This window comes from Pollachius pollachius (assembly GCF_949987615.1).
Source record: "Pollachius pollachius genome assembly, chromosome: 1".
NCBI lineage: Eukaryota > Metazoa > Chordata > Actinopteri > Gadiformes > Gadidae > Pollachius > Pollachius pollachius.
Genome location: NC_136934.1, coordinates 32617973 through 32634358, shown reverse-complemented (window position 1 = coordinate 32634358; position 16386 = coordinate 32617973). Strand labels below are relative to the sequence as shown.

General features: G+C 43.0%; 1 protein-coding gene across 5 annotated transcripts; it reads left to right on the top strand.

Moving 5' to 3' along the window:
* Nucleotides 1-296: 296 nt before the first annotated feature.
* On the top strand, nt 297-16228 carry ptpn6 (protein tyrosine phosphatase non-receptor type 6). Of its 5 annotated transcripts, XM_079737932.1 has the most exons (17): nt 297-527; nt 1919-2692; nt 3079-3101; nt 4384-4506; nt 5398-5592; nt 8334-8517; nt 9957-10073; nt 10471-10599; nt 10936-11032; nt 11362-11441; nt 11825-11968; nt 12197-12328; nt 13095-13246; nt 13919-13986; nt 14138-14289; nt 14705-14772; nt 15934-16228. In XM_079737932.1, the coding sequence occupies exons 3-17, from the start codon at nt 3094-3096 to the stop codon at nt 16031-16033; spliced, it is 1749 nt and encodes a 582-aa protein (XP_079594058.1). In that variant the 5' UTR covers nt 297-527; nt 1919-2692; nt 3079-3093; the 3' UTR covers nt 16034-16228. The 5 variants fall into 5 exon arrangements, with proteins under 5 accessions (XP_079594058.1, XP_079594060.1, XP_079594056.1 ...); XM_079737931.1 differs by lacking the exon at nt 297-527 and having other exon boundaries at nt 557-2692; XM_079737933.1 differs by lacking the exon at nt 297-527 and having other exon boundaries at nt 557-2692; nt 3076-3101.
* The last annotated feature ends 158 nt before the right edge of the window (nt 16229-16386 follow it).

The window sequence follows — 16386 nt, the reverse complement described above, 5'->3', positions numbered from 1 at the left end:
TGTTAGGAATTGTACCAAAAGAGAATGAGCTTCAAACAAAGCTATTTAATAAACAAAAATGGCTAGAGTTAACTGCTTTTTCTGATTTAAATTAATAACTTCATTTCTATAAAAAAAAAAGGATAAATCCATGTTACATTTATAAAAGGCCTGGAGGGAGGAGGACAGGAAGTCAGGCCGCCTCTTTTCAGCAGAAGATAAACCAGGGTAATTTAGAAGATTGGAGTAAATTACAGGGAGGGGAGAAAATAAAGAATCCCAGATCTCTTATCTTCAGACAGCAGAGAGAGGAGAGGCCGTAGCACCACATTCATCAGCGGGAGGAGACGGGGATAAGCAATACTGACACCAGGACACCGACTACTGCATGCGGCAGCAGCGCATGACCCGATGACAACCGACTGTGTGTCAGTCCCTCTGTCCTAGCGATGACCTCACACCCTGACAAAGGAGAGGCCTGGCTGGGGGCCGGGCTCCCCACTGTAGAGCTGTGCTGCGCTGGTGCCAGGTCCTGCTATGTCTTGCCGGTAAGTTGAAGAAATAATATTTACCACTTTTAACGATGCCATAACACCCGCAGTGTGTATCTAATCAAGAATGATTGGCTCCAAAGTGCGATGTCAGATTGAAAAGGAATCAGATTGATTTAGAGATTGATCGTAATACAGCAGCAATGGCAGTAGGTTTGATTGATCTTACAACCTACTGAATAAATAAGTGATGTCAGTAGAAAGTCAAATCAGACTTTAGATCCACCACTACAGTCTTAGCGTGCTCAGATCAGGGAGAACGGGGCTTTTCACTTCTATCTGCTCCCAATGGGTCTGGATGGTTCCTGTTGCTGGGGGCAGTGACCTGGAGCCGTGTGTTACGTTGATCTCTATGGGAAACAGGCTGACCAGCGGAGACACAACAAACGGGAGATGGGTGACCTTTATTCTCCGAATCAGAAGAGTCTGATAGCTCAAATGCATCATCTACCTCTTGTCATTACTCCTATTTGCTCAGAATTGGCCGGCCCTTGTCAATTCAACTTAATAAAACGTCCTGTCCAGACATTAATGTCCGCTAAAGTCTCTAAAGGTTTAAAAATCAAACCTGTGTAATAGACTGACTGAGACCTGTATACATTTTAAGAGTTGTCTTTTTTTAAAAATACCATTCGCAAGTAACTTTATTTTCTGAAGAATATCTGTGCAACCAAACAGTTGTACCCTGTAACCCTCCCCATACCACTTTCTGGTGTCGGCCCAGGCTAGTAAACTTTGAAGTGTCTTTGTTTTAAGATGGAAAGGAAACTTCAGGTGTGAAAAAAAGCAGCATTTTGTCACAGCCTCGCTTTAATCACAGCCTCTGTGCATATGTGACAATGACTCTCTGTTAAATCCGTCTGACCAATTTCCTGAACTAAATGAATACTCGTGTCTGTACATCTATCGCAATTCAAATTGTTTATTATTGAGCGGCTATGTATTAGTATGCAATTAAGCAGTAAGTAGAGTCTCGGATTTACAGTGAGATAAAAAAATTATTGGGTTAATATTGTTCTTGAGTTTTAATAACATTCAAAAAATGTCTTCTTAATCCCATCATCTAGCCCTGGTGGCCAGAACTAGGAGATACATCCATAGTGAATATCCCCGCTCCTCTCCTATGTGTGTCGAGGGAAACCTGCAGAAACCTATTAAGTTAGTACGAAGATTGTGTATAGTTTGTCTCTGCAGTACATGTGTGCTTTCATCTGTGAGGCATCGAGGGAGAAGTACTGTGGCCATAAAGCCCCTAGAAACCAAACCCAGGTCCAGAGAGGATCCTAATAACACAACACCAAAGCACACATGCACACTGCTGGCCACCTTTGTTCTTCTCATGCTTTATTACCAGTGGCGATGCCATGTGTGTGATTGGCTATCAGCAGATGATCCAGTGGCTAGCATTTGTATAATGGGCAGCGCCTCCATTTGCAAATGATTCACCAGCTGAGAGCAAGAAGAGCTCTGTTCAGAGACGGGGACGCTTGTGCTACGAGAATAGGGAAGTATGCCGTGCCTGCCTCTGTCTATTGTATGCAAGTACAAACACACACACGCACACATACACACACACATCACAAATCTGCACCCTCAGAGGTGAGAAACAGACTCAAAAACAGGTAGCTTGAAGAAGAAAGTATTTATAATATACAATGAGGCAAAACATGTGACCTGGGTTTGCATGATAAACACACACCACACAGATTGCGAATGCTGTCTATTTTGTTTTTTTTAAAGAACTTATGCTTCCTTTTTTTACCCAACTGTCAGAATTTCCTGTCCATCTAATTCTCCCCTTTAGATTTGAAGAAGCACACTATCATTGGTTGTTCAGTGGCCACAAAGTGCAGCTCAGAGAGAGAGAGGGCCTTGATCTTTTATTTTATTTGAAAGCATTATTTTAAAGCGACTTTATTTTGGACTATGGACTATTAATTGCGTGTCAAAACAGACCGATCTGGTAGAGGAATTCCGGCCTGTCAGCTATTTTTGTACTTGTCTGTCTTGCTTTCACTGTTTTGTGAAAGAGCACCCTGAAGAAGGAAGGAGTGAGCACAGAAGCAGCTGAAAGGGGAGGTGATAAAACAGAGGGGCGAGACATATACACGGCCTATCTCTCTTGTCAAGTGTCACTTTGCTTCAGAGTCTGGCAGAGAACAGTAAGTGTTTACCTGATTTCCTAATATACAATGAGGAAGAGAGAATAAGGTATGAGAGCAAGAGGGAGAGAGAGGGAGGAAGAGAGAGTGAGAGAGAGAGAAGGAGGGAGAGAGAGGTAGGGAGAGCGAGAGGGTAGTTGTGCGGGTGGTTTGAAGTGGTAGAGTTTAGTTACTTATTCTTTTGTCTTATTTAAGTCAATCAATATAAGAGGAATCCAAATAGTGCTCACCCGTTTTAGGTCAGAGGTTAGCAAAAGATGTGAGTGTACCAGTGTGTGTGTGTGCGTGCGTGTGTGTGTGTGTGTGCGTGTGTGAGAACGAGTGGATGTTTTACAAATCCATACAATTCAACAATATTTATTCTCCTCTCTTATTGGACCCAGCAGAAGAGCATAAACACCATGGTTCGGTGAGTAGATCTGTTGACCAAATGATGTTCAGTTAGCCAACCACTGCTGGCTTTTTGCGAAAGGTTGGATGTCAACTTCTCTCTTTCTTTTCTTTTCCCCTTTCCATTTCTTTCACTATAACTTTCATAGTTTCCATACTTTCAACAGTTGTGTGTTTGTGTGTGTCTGTGTGTTAGTGTGTGGTTGTGTATCTTGTGTTAAATGTACAATTTCTCAATTGGATCATCTTTGAGTCCCTTTGGTAAAAGTTCAAATTCAGAAATTGTATTTAATCCTGAATAATCTATTTTTATTGCAATTATAGAGATTATTATAGAGCCTCATGCTGACTGAATGAAGCCACTTGACTGTTGACATACACTCATTAAAATTGTTTCAGATAAATATGGAGTCCATATTTATATAAATAAACTACCCAGTTGAACTTATTCTCTCCTCTATACCAAATAATAGCCTGATTAAATGTTGTACCATTGGGTACTTGGGTACAATGTGTATGATGTATCTAGTATAATTTATAGTTGCTCATTATTATAGTCACATCATTAAGGGGTATCATTGAAGTGCATACAACATATAAAATACTAAGAAAATATAAAAAGTTGTCGGACAATAACAGTAACTGTTGCAAGAATCAGGCTGCATCCTATTTGTTTTAGTGTTGTTGGCATCCAGCGTGAATATTCAAAGTGATTACAAAACGTTTTCCAGGTAATCTGTAGATTACCTGGATATAAACCAGACTATACGCCTAACTGGACGTTATTAAGGGTAGATATCTACAATTAGGAGTGACCTCACAACTAATTGACCGATGGCGTTAATCAGATGCCGGACCAACCACTAACATTACCCTACTTTCCGGTCCTACACACAAAATGTGTCCGTCTTATTAGAAACTTCACGGAGGATTATTCGTAGCAAATACTCAGGTGTCACATAACTCTCCCTAACTGATTATGGGTCTGCTCTCTTGATGCGCCAGGGCACAATAGACTAAACTAGCGAAGGTAGGTCTACAGCCCAGGCCCTGGTACATAAAAGATATTGAACCAGATCAGTGAAATGAAATGTACAACATGTCTCCTTCCGGTAACTCCGACACAGTCCGAACCGCTTTGTCCATGCCGTTAGTAGTAGGTGGGCCGCTTTGTGTGTGAGCTTGTAAATATTATATAGAATTAAATTATATTTGTAAGAACATATAATCCAAGGTGTGTATTTGTGGGACCAGGGGTTTGAGATGTGTTGAGGGTGAAGGTGTGTTGTGCGTGCTCCCAGGTGGTTCCACAGAGACATCACAGGCCTTGAGGCCGAGGCGCTGCTCAAGTCCCGGGGAATCCACGGCAGCTTCCTGGCCCGGCCCAGCAAGAAGAACGTGGGGGACTTCTCCCTCTCAGTCAGGTATGGCCAGCACCAAACCCACGCACTACGCTGGTTTGCTTCCCTCCACCAAAAACATCATAGCACATTTACAAAAAGTAACTGTAGTAGTGTTTGGATACAGTTTGTTTTATAGAAGTCACTGCACTGCAAAGTTCAATGATTTGTGATGAAATGAAGGTCAATCATTACACTCTTGTGTGTACCAAATTGTCACTTCAACTTCCTATTTTTCTTAGACAAACAAATATATGTAATATCAGATCGGGCATCATACAATTTAAAAGTTGAACTAAGTTCCCAGAGAACTTATTTTAGAACTTATATTATTTTAATTATTTGAATTTGAATTTGTATATATATTGTTAAAAAAATATACACATATATTTTGAATGTAACATTTTTCAAGGTTTTTTTGTGCTGAATTAAAAAAAATACTCCCTTGCCAAAAATATATGAATAACAATATGACAATACTACTGATACAATACAAAAATACTGACCCTGTTGTATATTAGGATAGCAATAGCCAGCATGTACCCTATACAACTGCTAAATACTCAATTTATTATGTGCAGTATTTTATTCATATTTATGAATGAACAGCTATCTATATTCCATAGCCCACACTATACATCAAATGTATTCAAATCAATTAACTGACTAAACAAACATTCAAACACCCCAAAACAGTGAAAAATCACCTGCATCAAAGAAAGGAATGACATTAAAAAAAGGGTCACGAATTACAAATATTATAATTAAAAACAAGAAAGAAATTCCTGTTTTAATGGAAGCTAACGGTAGTACTCATGGTGTAGGCCAGCGATTCTCAAAGTGGTGTTCTAGAAATGACCCAAACACCATCGGTGTTCCCTGTTTGTACTGACTGATGTGTCTCTGCTGCCACAGGGTCCAGGACGACGTGACCCACATCCGCATCCAGAACACGGGCGACTACTACGACCTGTACGGCGGCGAGAAGTTCGCCACGCTGTCGGAGCTGGTGGACTACTACACCAACGAGAGCGGCACGCTGCAGGACCGCGACGGTCAGATCATCGAGATCAAGTACCCTCTGAACAGCTCCGAACCCACCGCCGAGAGGTCAGTCCTCCCCGACCAGACCCATCCATACCCCCACCCTATAGCCCCCTCCGTGTGTGGGCTTCACACTCAGCCGTACAGGAGCGTCGGGGTGCCTTGGTTTGACGCCTTGGCTCTCCGGGTGTTTGGTTCCCGGGTCAGGGTGTCGTTGTGTTGCTTTTAGTGGTATCTGCTGACCTTAGTTGTTTGTTCAAAAAGGGCAGGTACAGCACGCACCTTAACCAAATAGTTCATATCTGGGAGGAAATAAAGGATAATAATTGAGTGTGATATTTGAATGCCCTCATTCTCTTACTTTGCGTCTGAAAAGTTTCAGAAAAGGTTTTTCTGTGTCTGAATGCACTATCGAACATCAGAGGTTAAAAGCACATGGTTATGGTGCCCACAGTGCAGACGGTGAATAGGCTGTCAGAGTGGTAGAAGCACTTCTCTGGCCTGGGATAAAGAGCCCCATCCAAAGCCAGAAAAGGAGGCAACTGATATACAAAATGTTTAAAGAGGGTGGTAGAAAGAATGTATTCTTTATGTCGAACAGAAATCAATCGGTTTGGAAGCAAGAAGCCCACAGCAGCGCATGAGGGAGGACTGATGGCAGACAGATATTCAGAACATGTTCCTGATGAAAACTCAAACTGTCAAACTGTCTTCATAATATTGAAGAAATGTCATCCAAAATGCTTCAAAATGCAACATTAGATCAGAAAATATTCAAATTGGTTTAATATTTCATATCGTCTATGTCATAGTGGGTTTTTGTTTTTGTGTGTGACTGCAGTGACATCAATTCAGACACACACGTTAAACCTTCCTTCCTCTCCACATCTCTCTGTCTCTCTCTCGCTCTCTCTCCCTGACTCTCTCTCTCTCTCTCTCTCTCTCTCTCTCTCTCTCTCTCTCTCTCTCTCTCTCTCTCTCTCTCTCTCTCTCTCTCTCTCTCTCTCTCTCTCTCTCTCTCTCTCTCTCTCTCTCTCTCTTTAGCTAACTTCCCTTTCTTGCTGCGGTTGGAAACTTTGTGTTTTGACACTTTTCAAAAAAAGTGACCAGAGCTTTTTGCCTTCCTCTCTAAAAAACTCCATTGTGTTGTCAGCTTGATTTTATTTATCTTATCAACTGTCTTCATCTCACCTCATCCATCGATTTTCAACCTTAGCCCAGATAGCTAGGTGAATAACAGATGTGATACCACCCCTCCCTAAACACTACCTCTTGCATGCAACAAAAAGCCTTGAATAACACATCAGTATGCATGAGAAAGGACACCTGCACACCTGCACAAATTTTGATTTATACACTTTAAGACCAGTACAGCTGTGTGATTGTTGTACATATGAATTATCATTTCTCCAGCATTGCATTATTTTGAAATATAAACAGTAAATGCTAGTTCAATGCTAACTACTAGCAATGTTGAACTTAGTTCAATGCTCTGTTAACTAAGTTAACAGAGAATATATTGTAGAGCTTTTATTATTTTAATTTGAAGACCTTATTGGGTTAGGTTTTTTTTCTAAGTATATTTTCTAATTAACACATCGTAAATGTGATGTTGTTGGCCTAATCATGCTTATTTTTTGTTTAAAAAAGTATTGATTGTAACTTTTTTCAAGGTTTCTTGGGGGAAATATAAACAGTAAATGTAGTATGTTTCCTATCAGGCATTTCACCTATAGTTTAGAATAATCAACATGTTTACTCAGTGTGTAGCGCAACGTGAATATCTAAACAATAAGGAAATTGTAAAATGCATGGGGACATTGCAGCAGAGGCTGGTCGAATGGGGTTAGCAAAAGCTATAAATACTTTGTTGTCTTCAGCCAAATCTGTCACCAGAATTTTTCCGACCACAAAGCAGGAAGTTCAGAAGAAGAAATCGAGAACTGGGCCTAAAATTAAGTCAGAGGTAGCACTGCTCTGGATCAGTGTAAATTCACTCATTCTGTCTGTCTGTCTCTCTGTCTCTCTCTGTCTCTGTCTATAGCTCTCTCAGTTACTGTCTCTTTCTGTCTATCTCACTCTTTCTCACGCACACACACATACACACACAAACCCTAACTTTTAAATAAATTGTTAGTTGATAAAGTGTGCAAAAGGACTAAATTATAATGTTAAGTGAATAAATATATTGCTGAGAATAATATCGACACACATGGAACATCTGTCAAGAATGAATTCAGATGTTTAGGTTTGTTTGATGTTGGGTTGGTTGTTTTAATGTTGTGTTTTACAGAGCTTGTCAGTGACTGTGCCTGTGTATGCAATTAATCAGTTAATCAAATAATTAGTACCTGGCTTTCTAACCCTACTCCCCAATACGTTTTGCAGAATAATTGATGTATGCTTTATCACATTCTAACGCATATCATAGAGAAGCGAAATGCATTGGAAGGAAGTTAATGTAGGGTGTAAGAATTGTACTTCAGTGGAGCACAGCAGCTCACATTGCAACCATCCCCACTCAGTAACACACATGGTGAAACTATAGCTACACCTCTCCAACCCTCAGCCAAAGTTTTGCACCTGTTAACACACGCTTCATGGTGAAAAACTAAACCTGCGTAGAAGGAAACTGTAGTGGCTGTGGGGAGCCATCTTAAGGGCACTGGGTTTGTTTCTCAAGGCCCCTATATCTGTGGGCGTCCAGATCAAAAGGCCTAGAAGCCTCTTCCTTCCTGATTATCATGAGGCTGGCTTCACTTTCCGTCCCTCTGGATAACACCATCACCATCTGTCCTCTGACCCAGGTGGTACCATGGCCACCTGTCGGGCCCCAATGCAGAGAAGATGCTGGGCAAGCGCGAGGAGCCGGGAACCTACCTGGTGAGGGGATCCCTTTCCAAGCCGGGAGACTTTGTTCTGTCCGTCCTCACAGACGAGAAGACCAGGAAAGGAGACCGGCGAGTCACACACATCAAGATACTGTGCCAGGTGAGGAGCCTTTCCACCCGCTGTGTGTGTGTGTGTGTGTGTGTGTGTGTGTGTGTGTGTGTGTGTGTGTGTATGTGTGATTGTTTGTAAAAAAAAATTGCGAAAACGAGCGAGTGAAAGCAATTTGTGCATGTATTGGTGTGTACAAAGTTTAGTTTAATGCAGTGTAGTTTTGTGTGTTTGTGTGAGCCTGCATTGTGTGTGTGTCTCTGTGTGTGTGCTAGTACGTCTGCGTACATGCATGGGCATGTCCGTGTACATGTGTGTACTTGTGGGCGCCCTTCCTCAGAGAGCATGTCCACTGAACAAGCGCTGGGGTGTTTTAGAAGGGGCACAGCCCATCCCGTCAGCTGGGAAACACACAACCCTCTTGTTTCCTCATTTGTTCACGCAACGCCTGCTGGTCAGAGATTACTCACCGTGGATGTACGCAAGCCCTCGTAAACGTTCAGGAGCGGTATAGCTGGATTGACACTTACAACTGGTGTGTACAGGCGGCAGTGAGCCACGCCTGAGGCACTCATACCAGCTTCCAGTGGTGAAACAACTGATCAGTAGCATGTATCTTCTAGTAATGGTAATGTTTGTGAGACCACACAAAGGTAAAAGTAGACTTTTTTTTAAACGTATGTCCCAATTCACAGCACAGCAATTCCCCTTCAGGTTCTGCTGCTGCTTGGTCAGATGATGGTGGAGATAAAGAGGTTTTATTGCGATAGAAAGAAGTGAACTCACGCTCGACACATTTATCAGTCGGTTTATTTTCATAGATTATTTCAAGGGTGGTTATTTTTAGCTGCGGTTCACCTCACAGCAAACGCTGCACACTTTCTCAGAGAGACACATTGTTTGGTCCACGAGAATGAAGGGCTCAGAGGGGAGGGCCAACAGGGGCCCGTTGTCTCAGGCTTGTGGGGACTTTCTATCCGGACTCAACACAGTGTACGCTATCTCTCACTGCACAGGGAGAGAGTCATATATATAAACATGAATCTATATATATATACATTTGTATAGTATAATAGGATTCAGGGTTCAAGCACATGAGTGTTTGCATATGTGCTATGTGTTTGTATGCGTTTGCATGCATACTAAAGTCAGTGTGTGAATGTCTGTGTGTGTTTGTGTTTATATGTGTGCGCGTGCATGTGCATGTGTGTATATGTATGTCTGTGTTGGTGTCTGTGTGCCTTCATTCATGTGGATCTGTGTGTGTGTGTGTGTGTGTGTTTGTGTGTGTGTGTGTGTGTGTGTGTGTATTTGTATACGTGCATTCATGTGTATATGTGTGTTTGTGTGTTGGTATCTGTTTGCGCACATTCATGTGTATCTGTGTGTGTGGGGGGGGAATCTGTGTGCGTGCATTCATGTGTATCTGTGTGTGTATGTGTGTGTGTGTGTGTATGTGTGTGTGTGTGTGTGTGTGTGTGTGTGTCCAGAGCGAGCAGTACACGGTGGGTGACACCACTTTCTACGACACCCTGACAGACCTGGTGGAGCACTACAAGAAAGTGGGCATCGAGGAGATCAACGGACACTGGGTGCACCTGAAGCAGGTGAGGACGCAGTGGCTCAGCACTGAAGGGGAAACACAGACAAACACATACATCATGAAAGAAGCTATGTCCATCGTGTTCACATAGATTTACAATACTGGATATGTAACATGATATGATACGAATATGGGGCTAGGCCAAAATCAGGTTAATTCATTTAATTTTAAGAAATGTGCATGACTTTTCAGACATTCTTGAAAAATGCATACATTTTTAAAGATTACTAAAACATTTTACGGCTAAAAATTCCATTTACATTTACATACTTATTCAACTTTACACGTACAATGTACGTGTATAATGTTTTAAATGTATTCCTTCATCAGTTATTTCCTCCCCTCTTACTCCCTCTCCTCCCTATTGTTTCCCTCCCCCTCTCTGCGTCGTCTCTCTCCAGCCGTTCTATACCACCAGGGTGAACGCAGCAGACATCGACACCAGAGTGAGGCTCCTGGACCAGATGGCCAAGAACCCAGAGGAGAAGCCGGGGGAGAAGAGCAAGGCGGGCTTCTGGGAAGAGTTCGATGCAAGTCATTTTGTGTTTTTCTTCGCTTTTGCCAGTTATTGAAGAGGTATACTGCCATCGTGTGGTCGAGTGTTTGCTCCACTCTCAAATTAATTAGCTTTATTGGCGTGACACAATAATGGTGGTTCACCTAACACAAGAACAACAATATAATAGAAATAATATTAATAAATATAGACGGATAAATAAATATAATCAAATATCTTAAAATAAAATACAAAACAAAGTGTACATAAAATGATACCAAAAACAAATCACCCAATTAAAAACAAAAACATCTAATAAATACTCACAATAATTCTCTCTCTCTCTCTCTCTCCACCCTCTTCCCTTAAGACTCTACAAAAAATTGAGGCAAAGGTCAAGAAAAGCAGAGAGGAGGGCCAGAGGCCAGAGAACAAGAGCAAAAACCGATACAAGAACATTCTTCCCTGTAAGAACTCCCAACAATCCTAATCTGTTTAACGGGGATTAACAAAATCCCATGTAGAGTGCTGTTGCTTACGTGTTGCCTTTCTCTCTCTCTCTCTCCCTTTCTCTCTCTCTCTCTCTCTCCCGCTCTCTCCCTCTCGCTCTCTCTCCCTCTCCTCTCTCTCTCTCTCCCGCTCTCTCCCTCTCTCTCCCTCTCTCTCTCCCTCTCTCCCTCTCCCTCTCTCTCTCTCTCCCTCTCTCCCTCTCTCTCTCTCCCTCTCTCTCTCTCTCTCTCTCTCTCTCTCTCTCCCTCCTCTTCTATGTTTACTCTCCTTCCTGTTCCAACACAAGTCAATGACACCCGGGTTGTGTTGGAGAATGCAGACCCCACTGTGGTGGGCTCCGACTACATCAACGCCAACTACGTCAGAGTGAGTGTGTCCTTGGTGTGCAGTCCACATCACAAGGGACAGAAGGAAATAAGAACAAACATGACCTTATTCATACGAAAAAGTTTAACTCATGCCTTTTACTATTGATATTTACTATTTAGTCATTTAGATGCTTTTATTCAAAGCAACTTGCGGTGAATTCAGTAAGGAATCTTGCTCAGGATGCCTACATTTAGGATACATTTAGGCTAGGGACAGTGGGCATTGAAACCAGTACCTTTCAGTCATGGCCATGCCTACAATAGTTTGCGTTAATGAATGATATGTAATTCATCGTCATCATAACGTCATCATGTTTTTGTTTCTTTGTGTTTATTCATCTGTTGTTTTTGTTTGTATTCTTCGTTGCATATGCTCTGTAGGACACATTGCGGCCCGATAATGAAAAAGTCTTCATTGCCACCCAAGGGTGCCTCCTGACAACCGTCAATGACTTCTGGCAGATGGTGTGGCAGGAGAAAACAAGGGTCATCGTCATGACAACAAGGGAGGTGGAGAAAGGACGGGTCAGTAGAAACAATAAAAACAGTATTAGTACTGATATATACATATATATATATCATTTTTTATTATTATGTTTTTAATAAATATATATATATATATAGTGTAATATATTATATAATATTGATATATAGTATCATCATTATTGACCTGGAATTATATATCTATAAATAATAATTGAAGAATTTCGGAAAAGAATACTAATTGTTTCATGTGTATTGTACACCACGCAGAATAAATGTGTTCCTTACTGGCCGGCGATGGATGCTTACAAGGAGGTGGGGCCGTATGTGGTGACCTGCCTGTCAGAGACCGACGCCAGCGACTACAAAGTCAGAGTCTTAGAGATGGCCCCTATAAACGAGGTAACAAAACCTACACAACCTTCAGGCCCTTCTTCACCTCACCCCCTCTACACTACTCTGAGATATGGTGGATAAACAAAAACCATACACAACCTTCAGGCCCTTCTTCACCTCACCCCCTCTACACTACTCTTAGTTAAGGTGGATAAACAAAAACCATACACAACCTTCAGGCCCTTCTTCACCTCACCCCCTCTACACTACTCTTAGTTAAGGTGGATAAACAAAAACCATACACAACCTTCAGGCCCTTCTTCATCTCACCCCCTCTACACTACTCTGAGATAAGGTGGTTAAACGTACACGATTCTGAGATGAAGTGGATAAACATATGTTTCCTTCGGTGGTGTATCCAGACGAATGAGTAGGGGGGCCCAGCCCTGGTCCAGAACCCCACAGGGCCCCCAACCACAGCACTGGGCTTTGCAGACACGGGGGGAGAATGTCTACTTATGCAAACTTTCATTTAGTAATTTCGTGAAGTAAACATTCTCCACAGTAACATAATTCATTAATTATTTTACCTGCATGGCAGCTTTAGGCACCAGGCATAACCCATTTACAGATAACATTCAAGTAACTTCCATGATTCTGGGGGAAATGGATTCTGTTACAATTGCCACAAAGATAATAGAGAAGAGCAACACTTGTACCCTTAATGTGCCACCCCAGGCCAGCCAACAGACACACTCGGAATTTTGAGTACAAATGCTGTACACATGCTAGTGAACATGCATCGCCTGACCACCCATTAACCGTTCCCTAGTCCAAGAAGACCCGCATCTGGCACTACCAGTACCTGAGCTGGCCCGATCACGGGGTCCCCCAGGAGCCCGGCGGGGTCCTCAGCTTCCTGGCTCAGGTCAACGCCAAACAGGAGATGTTCCCCGATGCCGGACCAATGGTCATCCACTGCAGGTCTGAAGGCCCTCCTCAGCCCAACACACACGCTCACAGCATTAAGCTTATCGACATCGTATCATATACTAGGCTGGGTAGGAGGTTTAATAACGGGAGAGCAGTGCTTACATACTTGGCATGGGTGTTCCCAGAGAGGAAATACGACTGAAATGATTCATTGGTCATTTTCGCGGTTTCTTTTGAAAGATTAATATCATCTTTTCCAGATGTTGGGAGGACAGGGGCCCGGGGAGATTGTACTGAGTTACTTATTTTGTTGTTTATGAGGCATAGAATATAAACACAATTGGGCTTGATATCATAGAATCATGGATGGTAGAAAAGAGATTACTGTATTTCGTTTTCAACAACCTGATTAGGTTTAGTTGCAGCTGAGCAGAAAGTCGGTTTGCACGGGGACACGATCAAAGTTATCCTATAGGAATTTCCCCCCATGTGATTTCATTAACACAGAGGCTGTGGGTGTTTACAAGTGGTTTATGGATGTAATTTTGTAATCTTTAAGTATTTAAAGATGTACATGTCATGTGCAGGAAGCCATGACAAAAAACACTGTTCCTTGCTCCCCCCCCGCCCCCTGCTCAACGTGACGACATCCACTCCATTCTGTTTGAATCCCCTTGCCTTTCAGCTGATTGAACCTTCCTGTGTGTCTGTGTGTCTGTCCAGTGCAGGGATAGGTCGGACGGGTACCTTCATGGTGATAGACATGATCCTCCACACTATTGACATCCAAGGTAGGATACAAATCAAAAAGAGTGAACCGCTACGTCCTAAAAGCCCAGACTGAGAAGGGCGACACCAGATATCTGTGAACTGGTGTTTGTTCAATTCTGATGGCTAACGGTGCGTCCCTGCCCCTTGTTCTCCTCTGGTCCTCCGGTCCAGGGGTGGACTGTGACATCGACATCCAGAAGTGCATCCAGATGGTCCGGGAGCAGCGGTCGGGCATGGTGCAGACCGAGGCCCAGTACAAGTTCATCTACCTGGCCGTCTCAGAGCACATACAGGCTTTCAACGCCCAGAGCAAGGCCTCCATGGTGGGCTGAGAGAAAGAGAGAGAATCCCTAGAGCTGCTCCCTACACCCAGAACTATGTTAAAGTGTTGCTGTTTGATTTCATTTGATGATGTCATCTCAGTTTAAGTACAGAAACCCTTAGAAAGCTCATTCTCCTCAACTATCTAATGTGAGTGCATGAGTGCTAACATTGTATTGACGCAAGGGGATATATTCATTTGAATTGATGTGTGTCCAACAGGCTTCTGATTGTTATCATGAACCTCAAATCTCGCCAATTCATATCTGCTCTCAGTTAGGTTGACAAAGGTAGCATTGTGGAGGATGAACCTCGACACCATACAGCATTAGAGGGCATGGTCTACTACCACCCTGACTCAATGCTCTCTCTCTCGTTCTCTTTCTCTCTCTCTATGTCATTCTGTCTCTTCCCTAGGAAACCGAAACGGAGTACGGAAACCTGCAACTGATGAAACACCCGACTGCATGTAGAAAGGTCTCCAAGTGGGTCAATGTAATGTGTGCATTTGGGAGGAAGAGAGAAAGAAAGAGTGAGAGAGAGAGAATGCAAATTAAAATGAATGTGTTAATTGCATGTCTCCCAGGACACACACACACACATACACACACACGCAGGCCTCTCCTCCGTGCGCCCCCCCCCCGTAGCCCTACTCCAGCAGCAGCACTTCATTTCTAGCGGGTTTATGGGATGTTGTGGAATTTTGAGGCACAAGTGCAGGTTTTTCCTCTAATCCTCTTTGGATACGATAGGACTACAGGCAAGCCTGGTACCCCCCCCCCCAACCCAAACCCCCAGCCCCCCAAGCCCCGTATTCTGATTATCTTCAGTCCTTTGTTTCCAGAATAATGGATATCTTTGTGTCAGTCTTACCGGGATAATACCGTGAGATAAAGGGACCCTATGTGTGCACTGACTCAATCACTCAATTCCCAGCGAAGGAGAAAACACACCGATACAACAGCACACAGTTCACACACCCGGAACACTCCTCCGACCTTTGTCCTATTTGGAACCGCTTCTTCTTTCAAAACATGTCCCATCATATCGCTCTCTCCGTCCCCCGGTTATTGTCGCCGAGTCACATCTGTTGCCCTTGTTGTGACCTTGGCTGGTGAAACGGAGCGAGGGGAGTTGGGATGCTCTGTCGCCAACGGTTGCCGGCGTCTGATGCTTGCTTTTGGATTTATGTGTGTAGTCATTGGTAACGGACCCAGTTGGCCGGGCTCCCAGCTCCCACGACTGCAGCCTCCCCGCGGCTGGATCTATTTAATTAAAGAGTTGAAAGCAAATGCCACTGCTCATTGATCGCTACAATCTCCTCCACACAACGCACTCTGGGTTGATGTAGCAAATCATAACGCGGCGGGGATGAATCCCATCAAACAGGCTGGGCCACACATATTACGCACACACCCACGCACGCACACGCACACACACACACACACGTCACACACACACACACACACACGCACACATACCCATACACGCACACACACACACACACACACACACACACACACACACACACACACACACACACACACACACACACACACACACACACACACACACACACACACGAACAAGCAGAAACACGTCACAGTGAACATTAAATTCATGTATTTTTCTTTCCTCTGTGACAGGAACAAGGAGGAGGTATACGAAAACATGGCCAAGGGAAAGAAGGATGTGAAAAAGCAGAAATCTGAGGAGAAGAAGAGTGGCTCTGTGAGGAAAAAATGAAAAGAAGATGAAGAGTTCCAGACAGGAACATATTTCATGAAATTATATCATTATATTTTTATGTTGATATGCAATCTTTTATTACTGTTTTGTTGATGACAAGTTGAATAAGAGTTTACAACCGATAGATAGTGACACTTGTTTAAAATGTTTGAAATGTATAGGATGACTAATGCATAAATCTGTTGAAAATAACGTGTGGGGTAACGTGTGCGTTTGTTTTTATTCGAATCGATGAAGCAATGTATCAATACTGCCATGCATGATGCAGATCCGTTTGAATGGCAACATGTTATTAGTCTCAAACAACGCCCCTTTTAAGTCAAAGCTCACATTACGAAAGATGTATGATC

What these genes read in the sequence shown, in the direction of transcription:
- ptpn6 (XM_079737930.1), top strand. An exon ending in ACATCAAGATACTGTGCCAG is followed by an intron (nt 8,518 to 9,956) that starts GTGAGGAGCCTT and finishes GTGTGTGTCCAG; the next exon opens with AGCGAGCAGTACACGGTGGG. An exon ending in ACTGGGTGCACCTGAAGCAG is followed by an intron (nt 10,074 to 10,470) that starts GTGAGGACGCAG and finishes GTCTCTCTCCAG; the next exon opens with CCGTTCTATACCACCAGGGT.